Below are 18,042 nucleotides of genomic sequence, written 5' to 3'. Positions count from 1 at the left end.
ATATGGCAATTGTCTATGGTTTAATTGTCACCTGTCAAAGAAAATTATGAAATCTGTCAGCCGCTGCAAAATTTTTGTAATCTCTTCTTGACTATTTGTTATTTTTGTGAAAAAGTCGAAAAAGTTCAAGCAAGGCATATTGTTTTCAATGTGAATTGTAAAATAAGGCATAATTCAAAGTCAATCTTTGATTCTAAAGCGCGTCGTCGAGTTGACAGTAAGTTGGACTGAAATGTTTTGATACATTCGTCGGCCGTTTGGTGTAGTGGTTCGAAACGGACTACTATTTCAGAGGTTGCGGGTTCGGTTCCCGTACAGTACAAACATTTGTGTGCATGAACATATTTGTTTGTATTGGACTGGGTGTTTTCTATGTATAATATGTATGTATTTACAAAAAAAAAGTATTTAAGTATGTTTATATCCGTTGTCTAGTACCCATAGTACAAGCTTTGCTTAGTTTGGGACTAGAAGCGTAGTGTAAAATGTCCAATGATTAAAAAAAAATAGTTTAAAACTAATAATAATTGTGAAATAATCATGAAAATATCTCTACAAATAAATAAGTTACATAGCCCTAAAATTGCGCATAACTATTCACGCCATTTTGATCGGTGTATTCACGACAGTCATTCGGAGTACAAACAGTAAATCACCCCTGATCCAGCCAGTGCTGTTGACAGGTTCATTTTTTTTAAATCTAGCAGTTTTTAATTTTTCAGCTAGGGTCACTCAAGATTCCTTCTTAGTAAAATTTTGTAACTTTTTTTTTAAATATCCCAGACCTGGCCATATTATACAAAAAGAACGGCACCGCCTATGTTTCAGTTCCACGCGAAAATATGTAGGTAATTTAAATAATTTATTTCTCAGACATTTCTTGATCGATTTCAAAAAAAACTTCACCGTCTTTTTAGTTTTGGTATATATTTTAATCCCATTCAGAGAAATATAATGTTTTTAACATCAGGAACTTCTCCATTGAAATGCTGGAAGAGCAATTTATTTACAATACCTCTTTATCTTGATCATCTGTCTATTGAAGAACAAGAAATGCAAGTGGAGTTCTTAGAATCGTTTTCTAGTTCTGAATGAAGTGATAAGTTAAAAGTATGATGCATAATAAAATTAGTTACTTAAAGTATAGCCTGACCAGGAACATAAAAACCCTGGCACAGAGGCGCTTCAATTGCATTTGATAGTGCAACACTGAGTACAGTCGTAAGTACATGTGTTAAATTAATAGGCTAAATTTATGTATCAGGATTCAGGATTACGGGCTAATTTGATATTTTCACAAATTAACGAAAAATATTATTAAAGATAACCTGGTTTAAATAAATTTAATGAAACCATCAATCGAGCTAGTAGGATTTATTTTATTATTCATCAATAATCAAATTCAGAACATGAATATTCAACTGCAATGTCTGCTCATGAACGCTTCAAACTCGGTACTTCTTTCCCAATTCCATAAAATTCAAAACTTAGAAAGTGACAAAAAACTTTAAAATAGGTAGTTGAAACAGACTACAGCTAATTTTCATAGTGGACTGTACTATACGATAAACATGTCAGTCAATTTGACAACCTTTGTCGGAAACATTATTCAATGAAAATATTGTCCGAACCCTTAGTATTTCTCTTCGACAAATACATTAACACATCGTGAACCACTTTTCTTTCACGACTATAAAAATATTTTAGCAATTTAATTCACAAAATCAATTGCACACATTTAAAATAAAGTTTGTTTACACTTTGACAACAATAGACTGACATGCAAGGTGACATGTCAATGAAGTTTTCAGTTACTGTTGCCATTAAAAGAAATTAGTACCATTAGTTTTCCGCAACATGGCGAGGGTTTTTATGTTCCTGGTCAGGCTATAATATACGATTTATTTAATTTCCCAGACCTTTTTTCTATGTTAAAAACCTGATGTATAACAACATTCTTCATACACATACCTACCTAAAATGTATATTCGTACTTCATGTTCATTAATATTAAAGTCATAAAAGTAAAAAATTAAACAGTATCAAGATCGTTTATTCCAATTTCCCTAGTATTGCTCTCAACAAAGTTTATTTTCCCTATTTGCCATGAGATTCTGATACACCTTTACCTACTTAAGTATTATTAAAATTCATAAAATTCATTTATTTTTGCAAATAGGCTTTAAAAAAGCGCTTTTACACGTCCCAATATTAACCCTACCACTGCTTCGGGACAATAAATGGGGAATTAATCTAAAGTAAAGTAAAGTAATGTTTATTTCTCACCAACATAAGGGTATTTCTCCGGAGGCAAAATTTTCGATGTCTTTGGGTATAGTTCTGTAACTAACTAACAAAATGGCATGCAATATTTTTTTTAGTATACATTAGCTCTAAACCTATCTGGCGCAAATTACGTTTTTGAAATAATTGCTGTCTTTTTACAAAATAAAAATATTTGAAGTGTGATTCTCTGATTCATATGGTGTGTCCGTTAGCCGTTTTCCGGAACAAAGTGGTTGATGTAGCATTTTCCTTTTAATATATCGATATAAATTAAAATTATTTCGAAAGCTAATGAGTTGTCCTTCTACAAAAAAAATGTGTCATAATTTTAATTAAGTTAGTGTGTTCGCAAAAAAATAAATAAGCAGTGTCCGGCGTAAAATACTGATTCATATGGCGTGAGCTGTTCTTGACCATAACTGGTCAGGTTTTAATCATGAGAGTCTGGTTTCTGGCGTGGAGGCAAGCCCATCTTGCAACAGATGAGCTAGAAGGCAGACGTGGAGCTGATTGGCTTAGAACCCGGTGTGACGAAGGCAAATACTTGATTCATCTGTGCTTGGTTCAGGTGGCATGCTGATTACAATGCCTACTTTATAAAATTACATTATTGCATTAAAAATCTAATCTGTCTTTCTTGTGATGCTTTTGGGTTATAGATTCATGTAGAAAAATGACAACACTGTAGTCTGTATGTATGGCGAGTTTTGCTCGATTTTAGGCAAAAAACTGATTTATCTGTGCGTGATTCATATGGTCAGGGCCCTATATGAATCATAATATAAATTAGTTTTTGGTCCCAAAAAAGGGTTTTTTTAGCTAAGAATGACATCCCAGACTGCATCTCACTTAAGACCAGGTGCGATTGCGGTCTTGTTATGAATAAAAAAAACATTATCATTTTTATGCTAAGAATAATTTATGTGTTTAAACAGTAAATAAGTAGTATATCCGTTAAGCTAGCAACCATAACACAAAAATATTTGTTGCTTATTTTGTGGCTAAATAGCGCTGTATGAAATTGCCCAACGATTTATTTATTTTTATTATTATTTCAGCTACACTAATGGCATCCATAGCACATAATAATATACTGCTGAGCATAAGCCTCCAATGATTTCGAGATTAACTGATTGCCATTGCCATAACCTCTATAAGCTCATCTCACCTTCTTCACCTTGTAGGTGGACGTCTTAACAAGAATAGCTTGGATAAGTGATACAGCTCGGTAGAGTCATCTAAAATACCTTAGTGCCATAAGATGAAAGTCTACATCCAGCGTGTGTTATCAGTGATGACAAAATAATTGTACTGAAAAGCGGCCTCTCACTGTAGGCTTACGAACCACAAAGTTGCATAGTGTACTATGGAGTGGACTATGCTTGTTTTTTTTATGCAATCGAATCTGAAATGAGGAGATCCGTAAACGATCTAAAGTCGCATGGTGGCATAGTCCGATGTTTTAGCAAGCTGAAGTGATAATGGGCAGGACACAAATAGTATACAGAAATGATGGCCGATGGGATAGCACGTTTCTGGAGTGGAAACCACGTGCCGGAAAGCTCAGTGTAGAACGTCCTCCCACAGAAAGTCGTAGGATGCAGGCCGCTACCAACCGGTCATTATGAAAATCATTGGGAGAGGCTTAAGTTCAGTTGAAATGATTATTATGATGAAATATTAGGGATGTATACTAAAGTTTCAAAAAAAAAGTTTTTTCACGAATTATTGTGGAATCGTTGCATTTTTTCATAACAACAGATCATTGTTTTTGTTATAATATGATTATTTATTAATTTAGAGCCAATTGTACATAAAGATTATAAATTTTATTTCTATTTTTGATTAATATGTAACAAATTCTGATTCATATGGGCACAAAATATTTGAACGTCGATATCATGAAAACTACTTTACAAAAACGAGTCCCTTATCCAAATATATGTTATTGGGTGTACCTATTTTCATATGAGTCTATGTTACAAACCTAAAATTGAATTTGAAATTTGTCCATATGAATCAGCCGAAGAATGCGATTTCGAAGAAGTGCCCATAACAGATAATATAATGATAACAAAAAAATATAATAAAAAAAAACTTTTTTAAAAAGAATGTTGGTGGGTTGATACCTGAACTAGGAAGATTCATGTGTCTCAGGTTACCAGCCCTCCACCCCCATACAATGGTCTATATTATAAATAAATAGATTATTTTAACATTTAAGAAAACAATTATAAAAGTATGAGAATATTAATTTAAGGTCTAAGCTTAGACCATATAAACCAAACCAAATAATATAAATTAGGTATTGAATTTAATTCAACTTGCTTATTTCATTTTTACAACCGTCAACAACTTCAACCAAACTTCTCATTAAACTTTGAAGAGATATACAACTCTTCGCCCTCTACTTTGGGCAATCTCCCATCTCCAAAAAGATGGTAAAATGCCGGACTTAATTCCTTCACCTCTCTTGGATCGAATTTCCTGTTCTTTTGCTTCCAATGGGCCTTTTTGAAATGACACCTCATCTCTCTAGTCAAGTGGAACATCGCATCGCAAAGCGGACACGCCACTGTCCTTTCCGAATGTTTTTTAACTTTATGGGTATTCATTATACTAGACGTCCTAAAACTTTCGCCGCAGATCTCACAAGTATATGGCTTCACACCGGTATGTTTCCTCATATGGAGCTTCAGACACTGTTTATTTTCAAATCTCTGATTGCAAATGTTACAGTAAACTGCCCTCGATGATGTATGCGTTATGAGGTGGTCCCTCAAACGCTCCTTACCGAAAAAGGTCTTCTGACAATATTTACATTGATACGGCTTCACTTTTAAATGGAATCTATTGACGTGAGTCTCCAATTCACCCAGCCGAGACACCATGTGTCCACACCAGTCACATTTCACGTTCTTCACATACTTTGGCTTTGGCACTTTAGGTGTCCTTGGCTTCCCATGCATTCGTTTGATATGACCTTTCATATAAATCGGCTTCGTTGGCTTCTTGCATATCGGACACGGCACTTTCTCCAGATGTACTTTCATATGGAACTTAAACTGGACTTCAGTAGTAAAAGTTTTACCGCAAGTCTCACATGTACAGACTTCATTACCCTCACGACCAACGTTGCAATATACAGAGTGGTGCGGAAAAAACGTTTTGGTCAACACTTTCTTGCAGTCGACACACTGAATCACATCGTCGTAATGTATGCGGATATGACGGTGTAGTTTTCTGATACAATCGAACTCCATATCACATTCTTTACAAGGGAACCTTGCGTCTGGTCCGTGTATTTCTATGTGCTGGAGCAATTGTCTTTTATTATCACATTTCTCTTCACAGATAGGGCAGTCCAGGAGAGATCTCTTTTTCTTAATCTGAATCCCGCTGTGCACTTTAAACATGTGATCTTGCAATTTCGAGCTATTCAAGAACTTCTTTTCACACAAATTACAGTCAAAGGCCTTATAAGCATGTCTTAACTTCACATGATTGGCTAATTCTTCTAAAGTTTCAAAGGAACTTTTACATTGATCACATTTGTAGTCTTTTTCTATGCATTGACAAAGCTTTCTGTGGTTTTCCAAAGTGACTTTAGAGCCGAACTCCTGGTCGCAATACTCGCAAACGTGTCTCTCCTTGTGGAAGTGGTTTATATGGTACCTCAAAGTGGTTCGCGAGTAAAATTGCTGTTCACAATGAGCGCAAGTGAATGGATGATGGTCTAAATGTTCTCTGTTAACGTGACCGAGCAACGCTTCTCTCCTATAGCAGACATAATCACAGTCAACGCATTGTATTTTAGTGGCCTTCTGTAGTACCTGCTCTCTGTACGAGACCAGGTATTTATAATGAATACAGACATTGTCTAAACATTCTAAGCAGTTGAATTTGCATTTATGCAGTTTTAAGTCTTTTCCTTTGACTTTCTTGAAACATAAAGCACATTGAGGTCCGCTGTGGTTCTTTTCTATGTGCGTTTCTAATCCTTTGGCAGAAAAAGAGAAGAAATTGCATAATTTGCAGAGATGAGCGTACTCTTCGTGGTTGATTCTCATGTGCTCTGTCATATCCTCTTCGGGGACTATGAATTGGCAGACCTTACATTTTGCTTTCGAATGCAATTTATAATGAGTGTTTAAAGACCTCTGTGTAACAAATTTTTCATTGCAAACCTTGCAATTGAATAGCAGCTTATTAGGGCCTGTTAATCGTTTCCTACACATTTTCTTATGATCTTTGTAACTTTTATAAGATGGTAGAACTTCTCTGCATCTGGTACACTTGTATGTTATAGAGGGTATTGTCTTTTTCTTCTGAGATACTATAGTTTTAACTTGAGAGTACTCTTTATCTATCTCAAATTCTGATGACTGAATTTCCTCTTCTATAAATGTAATTTCTATATCTTGATTATTTATATCTTCATCATTATTTATGTGAATTTCTTCTATTTCTATTGGCCTCACTATTTCAGTTGTAAAGTTATTTTCAGTTTGTTTAGTGTTACTTGATATTGAAGCATCATTTTTCGAAGTTTCTTTAGCTATAATTTCAGTCATTTTCCCAATTTCAGTATACTTGCTCATTTCATGTTCTTGTTCCAATACAATAACAACGTTGGCATCACAATCGTCTAACGATTGCAACTGATTTTGGACGTCCACAGTTTTGGAGTACAACTCGTTCATACACTCGTATATTATCTTGGAGAGTTGTTTAGCGTTGTAAATGAAGAGGTATGACTGGATGGATTTTTCCGTACAGTTGCTGCAGAGGTAAAAGCTTGCAAGTATTTGCTGACTCTGAAAGTTGATAGAATTGAAAATTAGAACTTGTAGGTAAAGGCACAGACCATTTCGGCACTGTCTTAAGTTTTGTAATGATAATATCATAATATGCTAGTTGGTACCTATTAATAATTCTCTTTCTTCGGCGAAAACAGGATAATTCAGATCGAACTTCACTTGGTAAGTTCGTTTGATCATATAAATAACACACACTTACAGTCCTATCAACTTAAGCTGAGAATTGCATTTGTGTGAGTGATCGCCAAAAGTACCGTTAGTAAAACACATACAAATAAAATTAATGTTTTATTAAAAGGAAGTCTATAAAACACTTGCTACCAATTGGGCCGATGTAACGACACTTGACACATCCTTTTAAATAAATAAATAAATAAATAAAAACAGGTCCTCGCTCAGCATATGCCAAGGCACGAAGTACCTCGACGCTGATATTCTGCGAGCACCGTTTATAGAGAGGGCGTCCAGCCAGCCTTACAAAATACAACAAAAAGACAAACTTTATAAAATTACAAAAATAAAACAGACTAAAAACTTTTCGTTCACACCTTTAAAATACGTATTCAATTTGCATAAAATTTCTTTCACTTGGCTGCTTAATGGATTTCGTACAGGAAATTCACTTACAGTAGCCATTTTACTAATATTTGGAACACAATTACATAAAATTACACGTATCTGCTACCAGTACCGGGGGTGAAGTGAAGTATGTGAGCGACAAGGAAGCGGTGCGTGGCGGACGCGCCGCGCTTCAGGCCGCTTGCTATAATAAACCATGCGCGGGACGCGCCGCGCTTCAAGCCGATTGCCACTCTAAACTATCGGTGTGCACTCACACAAATGCAATTCTCAGCTTAAGTTGAGAGGACTGTACGCCCGTATTCACAAACATTATTATGAGGTCTCACAGTGCGTGTGGACGCACAGGGTGCCACACGAATCACTCACAGAGTTAGTTGCTTAAATATTAAACAATAATATTAAATTTTAGTCTAAGTACACTTACTTCATCATTGAGAATGTAGTCAATAATATCCTTCAGTAGTTTTTTATGTGTTGACTGACTAACAGCAATATCAAACTCTGTATCGATGGACCACAGTTTGTCCGAGCTCTCCAAGCAAATTCCGCAAAATCTCTGCGCTTGGCATATAGTGGCAAGTTTCAGCTTCAAACGTTGAACATTGCTACGGTCTTGACTTTCAGGATGAGTATTTAAGATGTTAATGTCTTCCTCCATGGTAGGTTATTACTGTAAAAGTTTTATGAGTGTAAGTGAAAAAAATTACCATTAGATTACCTATCACAAATTATATTGCAAATACATTTTTTATTATTTCATCACAACTAAGTTTTAACAGATTAAATTAAGTAAGTAGTATGCCAGAATACCTACAATACATTCATGCACATAATATACAGTGTGAGTCACGTTAAAGTGTACATATGAAAATAGATGAAACTAGACCTATTTTTATCGACAAAAAAGAGGTCAAAAATTTTTTTGAGATTTTTTTTTAATTTTTTATAGAATTTTTTTTCTTCAAATTACTTATTATAAAGAAAACGAAATAACTTTTAAACTAAGAAGTACATCCAGAAAAAATAAAAACAGTAAAAATGCTAAATAACAGCCAATAATAAAAAAATACATAAAATACACAAAAAATGCCAACAAATAATAAAAAATGATACTTTTTGAAAAAAATCTGCTTAAAAATTCGTGTTTTTTTGGTTATTTGATAAATTTCTCCAAAAAATGCCCCTATAACCGGTGGTTTTTATTACTTTGTATTATTTTCTATCGTATTATCTTTGTAAAACCAAAAATCGCATGTCTCTATCCCTATCACAACATTTGCTATGATCGTTTGAACAAAGGCCTGCCACAACATTATTCTCCGCTACAGGTAGAGACAATTTTAATTTTAACTAAAATGCTTATTTTACTTCGAAATCTTTTGTTTTTATTTGAAATCTAACTTGTTTTTATCAAAATTACAAATCTAATGCCATTTTCAGTTTTGTTGTTAACGAAGCGTTGAATGGCGCGCCCGGAGAGGCTTAGTTCAAACGATCATTGCAAACGTTGTGATAGGGATAGAGACATGCGATTTTTCGTTTTACGAAGGTAATACGATAGAGAATAATACAAAGTAATAAAAACTACCGGTTATAGGGGCATTTTTTGGAGAAATTTATCAAATAACCAAAAAAACACGAATTTTTAAGCGGATTTTTTTCAAAAAGTATATTTTTTTTATTATTTGTTGGCCTTTCTTGTGTATTTTATGTATTTTTTTAGTATTGCCTGTTATTTAGCATTATTACTGTTTTTATTTTATCAAGATATACCGCTTAGTTTAATAGTTATTATGTTTTCTTTACAATAAGTAATTGGATGAAAAAAAATTCTATAAAAAATTAAAAAAAAATCTCAAAAATTTTTTGACCTCTTTTTTGTCGATAAAAATAGGTCTAGTTTCATCTATTTTCATATGTACACTTTAACGTGACTCACACTGTATTTATATCTGTACTTAAAGGGGGTCCGAGACATAGGTACTTAGCCGAATTTTCGAGCGTAATTTGTATGGCGCCGACACTTAAAAAAATTTCGACGGCTTTAGTATGGAGTTTAGACTTAGCCGAATTTTTGATCGTGTTTTTTATGGAGCTGGGACTTGTAATATTTTTCGCTTTCGCAAGCAAGGGGGGTCTGAGAACATAGCCGAATTTTCAAAGGCATTTTGTATGGAGCCGAGACTCGCAAATTTACTTAGGAAAAAATGTCCGACTCACACTTGACCGTTTTTTGAGGTCGGAATTATTATGGGCCTAGGTGCCGGACGGCGTTCTTAAGGGGGTTCAAAATTCCATTATTTTTTCGATCCGACGCACCGTTACTGAGATATATGCAGTTTTCTAGTCTATTAATCTATGTATGAAAGACCATTATCCAATTGCGTTTACCCCGACTCGCCGTGGTCCTTTGGCCGTGGTACTTGTCTGCCCGATACTAGAGTGTAATTCCAAAGCCGGAGGCGCGGAGGGAGGTTTTTTTGGCCAAGTCGGGACTTTGGTACTTTTTGAGTGAAAATAGCGGGATTCTTCCGTCAGAAGCGGGACATAATAAAAAAACGTATATAATCAAAGGTTTTCAAATATTTATCTTTTTATTTGACTTAAAATTACGTTTACGTCACAATAGATAGCAAAAGTAGCCATAGAAAAAGTATTTTAACAAAAAAAAAAAAATTAAATCAGATTTACTCTATCGTTAAATTTGTCTTTAGAATAATATGGCGTTTCAAACAATAGTCTGGTGAAGTGAGTGTCTCTCTCCGAAAAGCGGGACCGAGCCTGTCCCGCGCGGGAAATTTAAATTTGTTTTAAAAATCGGGACGTCGCGCCAAAATCGGGACGTCTGGCAACGCTGGACTGAGCAGCCTCCGCCCACTGTATGCGATTACGCCTTGTTACGTAAGGGCGAAGAGGCTGCTCATCCCGCAGCGCCGGAGACGAGGAAATCCGAATTAAGCCATCGCATTGCGAAAATTTTTACAAGTCTCGGCTCCATACAAAATGCTTTCGAAAATTCGGCTATGTATAAACTCCATACTAAAGTCGTCAAAATTTTTCTAAGTGTCAGAAAACCTATTAATTTTTTCAAAAATTTTTAAAAATCAGTCTATCTTTTTTTGATCACTATGGTTTTTGCTATTTTCGAAAAAAAAAATTAAGTGTTATTTTAATGGACCCCCTTTGGTACTCCCGGACCAAATTAATTGTTGATTAATAATAATTAAAAGGGAAGGAGTAGAAAAGACCCGCCACTTTTTGCCGCCCACAGGAACTACCTAGTTGTATTCCATTACAAATTTTTGCTAAGATCACAAAAGTGTGAAAGAAAATGTATCAAAAAATCCAATTAGAAATTTATCGATCTCCATTTATGTGTTTATTATTATGGAAAACAAAATGTAATAATTTCTTACGTTACCTTGGACTTCAGAATTATTAAAATTTCTTGACTGATTGTGTATTTTTACCTCAAGAAAAATGTAAAAAGAGAACACAAATGACTCACAAAAATAAAATGTCACTATCAAAATGTCACAAAGTGGAACAGTCCCACGGACTCCCACGACGTTCCGTATTACGCACATAGTATTATCCGAGGAGTGAAGTTTAAATGTAGAATTAAGTTATAGTTTAAACATAATACGTTTATCTGTCATACACGAGTTTTTTACTTTATTTTATTGGATTTAACAGCTACATTATCAATAAAGGACAAATATCGCATTACTATTCACAGGCCTTTCTTCTATGAACACACACATATTCCTTTGTCACTCATGAATTATGATGAATTTTAAGAAATGTAAATGTCAGTGTCACTTCGACTTCGGTCAATTTGTTTTGTTTTGAATTGATAAAACTTTGGAAAGTTTCTAAAAACTTTATTTATGTTAGTATTAACGAAAAAATTTCACTCATAATCATGGAATTCTTAAACATGTTAATAGACCCACTTAAATTTAGGTTAACCTGCTTCTTGTGTTTGAAACAAAAAGAAGAAAACTTGAGTGTCACTCAAAAACTTTTTATTTGTGATGAATATCAATCTGTAGAAACAACTCTAGCTGGTGTGATGAATTTTTTGTTTCCATGTCATGTGAGTAAAGAACGCTTAAAATATGTCATAATTACGTTTCAGATACAGTTTTCGTTTTGTTTTAAACTTAGTTTCTCTCTAAGGTTAAGGTTATGTCACCGAGTTTACCATTCTCAGAATCGTATTATTTGATCACTTTGATTTAGTTACGGTAACTGCTCTATGTAGGTACCTCATTCTAATTATAGTTTTTATAAGTTACATTATAAAAAACAATAAAAAAATAATTGTCTTTTCAGGATATTATAAGTTCTCAAGCCTGTGAAGACTGCTCCAACATCCTCATAACAACGTACACGAAGCTTCGAGGACACAATATCCTACGAAAAACTCTTTCTTCGATCACCGGTGCCCTTACTGACGAGGTAAGTAGAATTAATCTTAGCTCAATAGAGGTAGATAAGATACAAATGTACTTAAAAATGCCCATAATTAGTAAAGACGATCAGGAAAACGTTGTAAATGACACAAAGTGGACTGAAAATGAAATATGTATAACAAATACTGAGAATTGTAGTAAATGTGATATGAAATTCAATTCTAAAGAGTTACTTTTTAATCATAAGACTCTAGCTCATAAGAATATAGACCAAGCAGCTGTTTGCGAATTTTGTGGCAAAGACTGTAAAAAACCTAGTACTTTGAAAAATCATTTAAACTGCCATAGAGTGAAGACTTGTCCGTTTTGCTCAAAAACCCTGAAATCTCACTCACATTACCAAATACATTTAAAAAATCATACAACCAAAGTTAAACCTTCTCGGAAGTGTTATTATTATTTTTGCAACTTGTGCTCATACCGCAGCCTCAACAAAAATAGTTTAGAAGCTCACGTAAATAAAGTACACTTACAAGTAAGACCGTTCATTTGTGAGATATGCGATAAAGCTTTTTATAGGAAGAGTAATCTGACAGAACATGCTCTGATACATGATAAAATAAAAAGCCTCACTTGTGAGCAGTGTGGAGACCACTTTGTCACCAAGAAAACGTTAATCGAACACCTTAGATTGCATTCAGGGGAGAAACCATTTGAGTGTGAGATTTGCAATGAACGGTTTGTGACTTCAGGACGACGATCCGATCATTTTAAGAGGAAGCATATGGAGAAAACTATCAGTTGTTTTCTGTGCGATAAAAAATTTAGTTTACGGAAAGAACTGAACACACACATGAAGAAGATTCATGGTCATACTGGAAGTAGTGAGATACAGTTAATTGACACTAATAATGTAATTGAACATTATTTTGATGGTACAGTTTTAGTTCCTAATCCATCAGGATCTGTGATATAAATGCTTTTATAACCCAATTGATGGGCAATGCTGCCGCACAATTTATAAACGCAGTAAGTACCACTTACTGCATTTATGATTGTTTTGAATATTCAGAATCCTGACATCGCGATCTATAAGAATCAAAGACCCGTTTTTTTCTATCTATCTTAGAACGGAAGATACATATTATCATAAACGCAGTAAAGAGCAGATTGTAGGTTTCTTCACATACTATGTTAGCAGTAAGAGCACATAATAACTTAATATTACGTGAATACTCGCGCTTACTTAATTTGCTACACAGTAATAGTGCAGTATGTGCCAATTACATCATTCTTATTATGTTTCTACAATTGTTAAGTTCACCTTGCACATAGTATATGTGCAGTAATTCCACTTAAACACACACTGATATTATGTTTCCATAGGAAAAACAGATGACTTGTACTTAATATTAATGCAGTAATTACAATTATACTGCGTACATACTAAGGATTGTCAGAGTGCTGCCTAGGTGTTAACATGTTATGAACGCAGTGGCTGACTCTTACGTTATTGGAAGAAGTTGAAAACCTGTCCAAATGACAAATCTAGCCGAAGACCCAAGAGCTAGATTGACCCGACACTATACCGAAGATATCCCGGACGTGTCTGTACGAGATTAGAATGACTCTCAAACAGCTGAAAAACAAAAAGGCACCGGGCGATGATGGAATCACGGCTGAGCTTCTGAAATCAGGCGGAACGCCGGTACTAAGGGCTCTTTAGAAGCTATTCGATTCCGTCATCCTTGAGGGGAAAACGCCTACGGCATGGCACAGAAGTGTGGTGATACTCTTCTTCAAAAAAGGCAACAAAACCTTGTTGAAGAATTTATTTTATACCCATCTCACTTCTGATTCCGTTTTTGAGAGTCATCATGAATGGTTTCACGCGACATCTAACCTCCCGAACAAATCCCGAATAATCCGATAAGGCTTTAGTATGATAGACCACATACTTATCTATGGCAGAAAACTGAGGAGAATAATCAGCAACTTTGTCTGGCATTTGTGGTCTATGAGAAAGACTTCTCTCTTCAAGCTACAGTCTCTCCAACGGTGCCAAAATTATTATAGATATTTATAATCGTTGAAGGGCTTGTACGAATAGGCCACAATGTCAGTCCGTCTCCAGGATCAGGTCTTCAGTTGCAGCGAGGGGTCAGACAGGGAGATGTCATATTTCTAAAACTGTTCACTACCACTCTGGAAGATGTTTTCAAGCTTCTGGACTGGAGCGGATTGGGCATAAATATCATCAGCGAGTACATCACCCATCTTTGATTCGAGGACGATATCGTAGTCATGGCTGAGAACGTGGAGGATCTAAGCTCAATCCTCGATTGCCTCAATAGAGCCTCTCAACAAATGGGTCTTTAATGGACTAGAGAAAAATCATGTCAATTGCCGTGCTGTACCCACTCCTCTGAAGGTTGGAGACACTATAAGTTGTCTGATGGCCGCTGGGGCAGGTAAGTTCTTGAGTGGCGACCATGAGCTGGAAGACGCAGCTTGGGCAAGCCTCGCACTAGGTGGGCCGATGATCTGGTGAAGGTCGCGTCAGGTGCCTGTATGTGAGCGGCACAGGACCGGTCTTTGTGGAAATCCTTGGGGGAGGCCGTTGTCCAGCAGTGGACGTCTTTCGGCTGAAACGAACGGCCGAGNTAGTAGGAAAAACTTTCGAGTTCGTTTCGTTTGCGTATTCAAAGTGTCATCGAAAAATTTCGCCCCCTAGGGCGGCTATAATATAGGGGGCGCTGTTTAATTTTTCATACAAAATTTTTCGATGACACTTTGAATACGCAAACGAAACGAACTCGAAAGTTTTTCGTACTAGAGGTACTAATCACGTTCGAAACACCAGTGCGGCGCTAAACTCGTCACGACATGCAACGAGACGATGAGCCAACTATCCGGCCGCTGGATATCCGGCTATCCGGCCTACCAGCTGGCCGGATATCCGGTATCCGGCCAAACAACAATCCGTTTCATCTCTAATAATAATGGTTCCTGTCATAAAACTTTAAAGTTTAAGACTTGTAAATTTTAATCAAATGGTATTCAAGTTCCTGTTTTAGTCATCATCATCATCATCATTTCAGCCATAGATCATCCACTGTTGAACATAGGCCTTCCCCAAGGAAAAAATAATTTCACTGTTTGTAGTCTTAAAAAAATAAAAAAACAAAAGTTATATTGTGGCTTAATTTTATTTTATAAAAAATAAGGTACAAAAGGACATTTTCTAATAACAACTTTTGAATTGAACACCTCATAGCTTCATGTATAAATTGTATAATATAATATACAAAAGGCAGTGCAACATTGAGTATTATATTTTGAGTTAAAAAACACATTACAATTTATTTGTCATACTTATATCACTTAAATCACATGTCACTGCAGTTTTCGGCACATAACAACGAATGACGCGTTTTATTATATTCGTATTTAATACATTATTTATTTAAGTGTTTACATTTATATGTATAATGTACAAACTTAGAATTATTATATAAATTATTGAATAAAGGGACCAATTGTAGAAAATCTTACACACTATGAAAATGTGAACTAAAAAAATATTACATTGTTGTTTTAAAATAATTTAGAATACTGTTTTGTAGTGTAGAGTTATGTAGTTTGTAGAATATAATATTATATTGTATATTATCCAGATATAAGCTTGTGAAACTTGGTTTAGACTGTAGATATGTGCTAGGCACATAAGTAGTACTTACTTTATTATTACATAACTATGTCTATGTATATTATACTTATTAAGTACTTACATACTTTATAATGGTAACTAATATTCTGGTAACTATAAATTGGTTAAAAAATGTCATCAAAATTATATTTTTGACTACACTTATACAATCGAAATATAAAATATATTATACAGACATTACAGTGTTTAATTTTTAATCATTACATTGTAATTACATACATAACACAATCTCATTTCGCTTCTAGTAATTCCTAATTAATTTGACAATCATACAGTACTTCCTAATTTATAAATACAGTAGTATTACTGATATAATATAAATTAGGACCCACTGTATTATGAGAACTATTAATTAAATAAAAATGAGATTCTTCAAATACCTAACTTGTCATAGACAAGGTCTTAAAAAAGATTTTATTTTAAAGGGGCAGTTTCAAAATCACTGGACATCAGATAACGTTGGGTTTTTATACTCAAGATAAAGAGTAAATTAGGCACTAGAAGAGACGTTTCTATAAATGCGGAGCTAGTTGGAGAGAAGCAGTGCTTCAATCCCAACTAATATTATAAATGCGAAAGTAACTCTGTCTGTCTGTCTGTCTGTCTGTCTGTCTGTCTGTCTGTTACGCTTTCCCGCTTAAACCTCGCAACCGATTTTGATGAAATTTGGCATAGAGATAGTTTGAATCCCGGGAAAGAACATAGGATAGTTTTTATCCCGGTTTTTGAAACAGGGACGCGCGCGATAAAGTGTTTCTGTGACAGACAAAATTCCACGCGGGCGAAGCCGCGGGCGGAAAGCTAGTTTCATATATTTTGCACGCCACTCGTGCCGCTTAGAATGTCGAATGTATGGAAATTCCGCTCAGCATTCGCATTAATAAAAACTCATCCTTAGCTATTTAGTACACAAAGTGCGGAGCAAACAAAATGCGCATATAAACCGATACATAGCTCCGCATTGAGCTCCGCTCCGATCCACGTAGATCCCACCTTCTAAGTGCCTGCATTCTCTTAGTTCTAAGTACGATTCTTATATTATTTCGGCATAACTGGAGAACCTGCTCTTGGTCTTATCGATTATAATTATTAAGGAAAAGAAGTAGATACGCTACCTAGTAATACTGAATCGATACCTTTATAATCAATTTAATATTTCGTTTCTGAAGAAAGTTTTTGATAACGAAACTCAAATTCTCGATAATGTCATAGCAAAGCCATGCATATCTTTTCAGAATAGAGTCATATCCTTGTTGTATACAATATGACCCCTTTATAGTCCTACTAGCGACCCGCCTTGCTTCGCATAGATACAATGTACTTATAATACTTAAAAATATTCCTCTAGAATCACTCTGTCTATAAAAAACCGCATTAAAATCCGTTGCGTAGTTTTGAAGATCTAAGCATACATAGCGACAGACAGGTAAGCGACTTTGTTTTATAATATGTAGTGATAGTGATGTCTAACTCATATGATTTGTGATTGTTGCCAAAATGAACCATTCCATCAAATGCTCCAAACTAGGTTCTCCAGTTACGCCTTCAAGTTCTCTCTTAATACTGGTATCCGCCACCTTGGCTGGGGGGAACGTAAGCCTGGCCAGGACTGGCTGAAGGTCCGCTGCCGTAGCCCGGCTGCTGGTCAGGGTATCTGGCCTCACCTTCGTAGCTCACCTGGAATTGAAAAGGTTTTTCCTTGAATATCGTTTTGTCACAAAAAGCTCATTTTTCGGGTTATATTATACCTAGTTAATGACAAAGAAGAATTTTCAAAACCGGTCAGTAGATCCAGAGATTACCCCCTAAAACCTCACAAACTTTATAGACTACGAGCATGCTTCCAACATGCTTGTCTGGCTAGGAGTGGGAACAGTCAAAACTATCTGGTTAATGAGGAAACAACATTAATTATTGCCTGTCGAAGTTCTAATTGCTACAATATTCTAACCAAACTAAAACTAGCCGCTACTTCTCAGACTTTTTACTATTGATCAAATCAGAAGGCTAACAACTATAGCTAATCTAGGAGGCTCCATGTTTAGGCTGCATTGGTGGTCAATGTTGATCAGCGCTCTGCAAAAGTCACGCAAAGACTTTAATAAAGTTGGAATCTTCTAGAATGCAAATGAGCTTACCTCAGCACAGCATTGAACCCGTTCTTTCAGTCAGCAGTATACTTGACGACTTGCGTGTGTCCATCAGG

General features: G+C 35.3%; 3 protein-coding genes across 5 annotated transcripts in view; 1 reads left to right on the top strand and 2 right to left on the bottom strand.

Moving 5' to 3' along the window:
* Positions 1–4,408: 4,408 nt before the first annotated feature.
* LOC114357136 (zinc finger protein 678) lies at positions 4,409–11,205 on the bottom strand. Its single transcript, XM_028310619.1, has 3 exons — positions 11,110–11,205; positions 8,113–8,358; positions 4,409–7,103 (listed from the first exon to the last, which is right to left on the bottom strand). The coding sequence occupies exons 2-3, from the start codon at positions 8,344–8,346 to the stop codon at positions 4,644–4,646; spliced, it is 2,694 nt and encodes an 897-aa protein (XP_028166420.1). The 5' UTR covers positions 8,347–8,358; positions 11,110–11,205; the 3' UTR covers positions 4,409–4,643.
* Positions 11,206–11,552: 347 nt separating this feature from the next.
* The window catches only part of LOC114357133 (gastrula zinc finger protein XlCGF57.1-like), a 66,091-nt gene continuing 59,601 nt past the window's right edge, over positions 11,553–18,042 (top strand). The window contains exons 1-2 of one of the 2 annotated variants that reach the window (XM_028310615.1): positions 11,553–11,787; positions 12,027–12,152. In XM_028310615.1, coding sequence (XP_028166416.1) covers positions 11,614–11,787; positions 12,027–12,152 — 300 coding nt within the window. In that variant the 5' untranslated portion in view covers positions 11,553–11,613. Of the gene's footprint in view, positions 11,788–12,026; positions 13,104–18,042 lie in introns of those variants that run through there. The other variant, XM_028310613.1, reaches the window with a different exon arrangement.
* Cpr50Cb (Cuticular protein 50Cb) overlaps positions 17,364–18,042 on the bottom strand; it is a 37,903-nt gene continuing 37,224 nt past the window's right edge. For both annotated transcript variants that reach the window (XM_028310616.1, XM_028310617.1), the window contains exon 6: positions 17,364–17,513. In XM_028310616.1, the coding sequence (XP_028166417.1) occupies positions 17,394–17,513 (120 nt within the window). In that variant the 3' untranslated portion in view covers positions 17,364–17,393. The remainder of the gene's footprint in view (positions 17,514–18,042) is intronic.

This window comes from Ostrinia furnacalis, unplaced genomic scaffold (genome assembly GCF_004193835.3).
Source record: "Ostrinia furnacalis isolate ACB-3 unplaced genomic scaffold, ASM419383v2 OfSCF3049, whole genome shotgun sequence".
In the NCBI taxonomy this organism is placed as follows: Eukaryota; Metazoa; Arthropoda; class Insecta; order Lepidoptera; family Crambidae; genus Ostrinia; species Ostrinia furnacalis.
The sequence above is the reverse complement of the archived record's forward strand: the minus strand, read 5'-3'. Positions and strand labels throughout refer to the sequence as shown.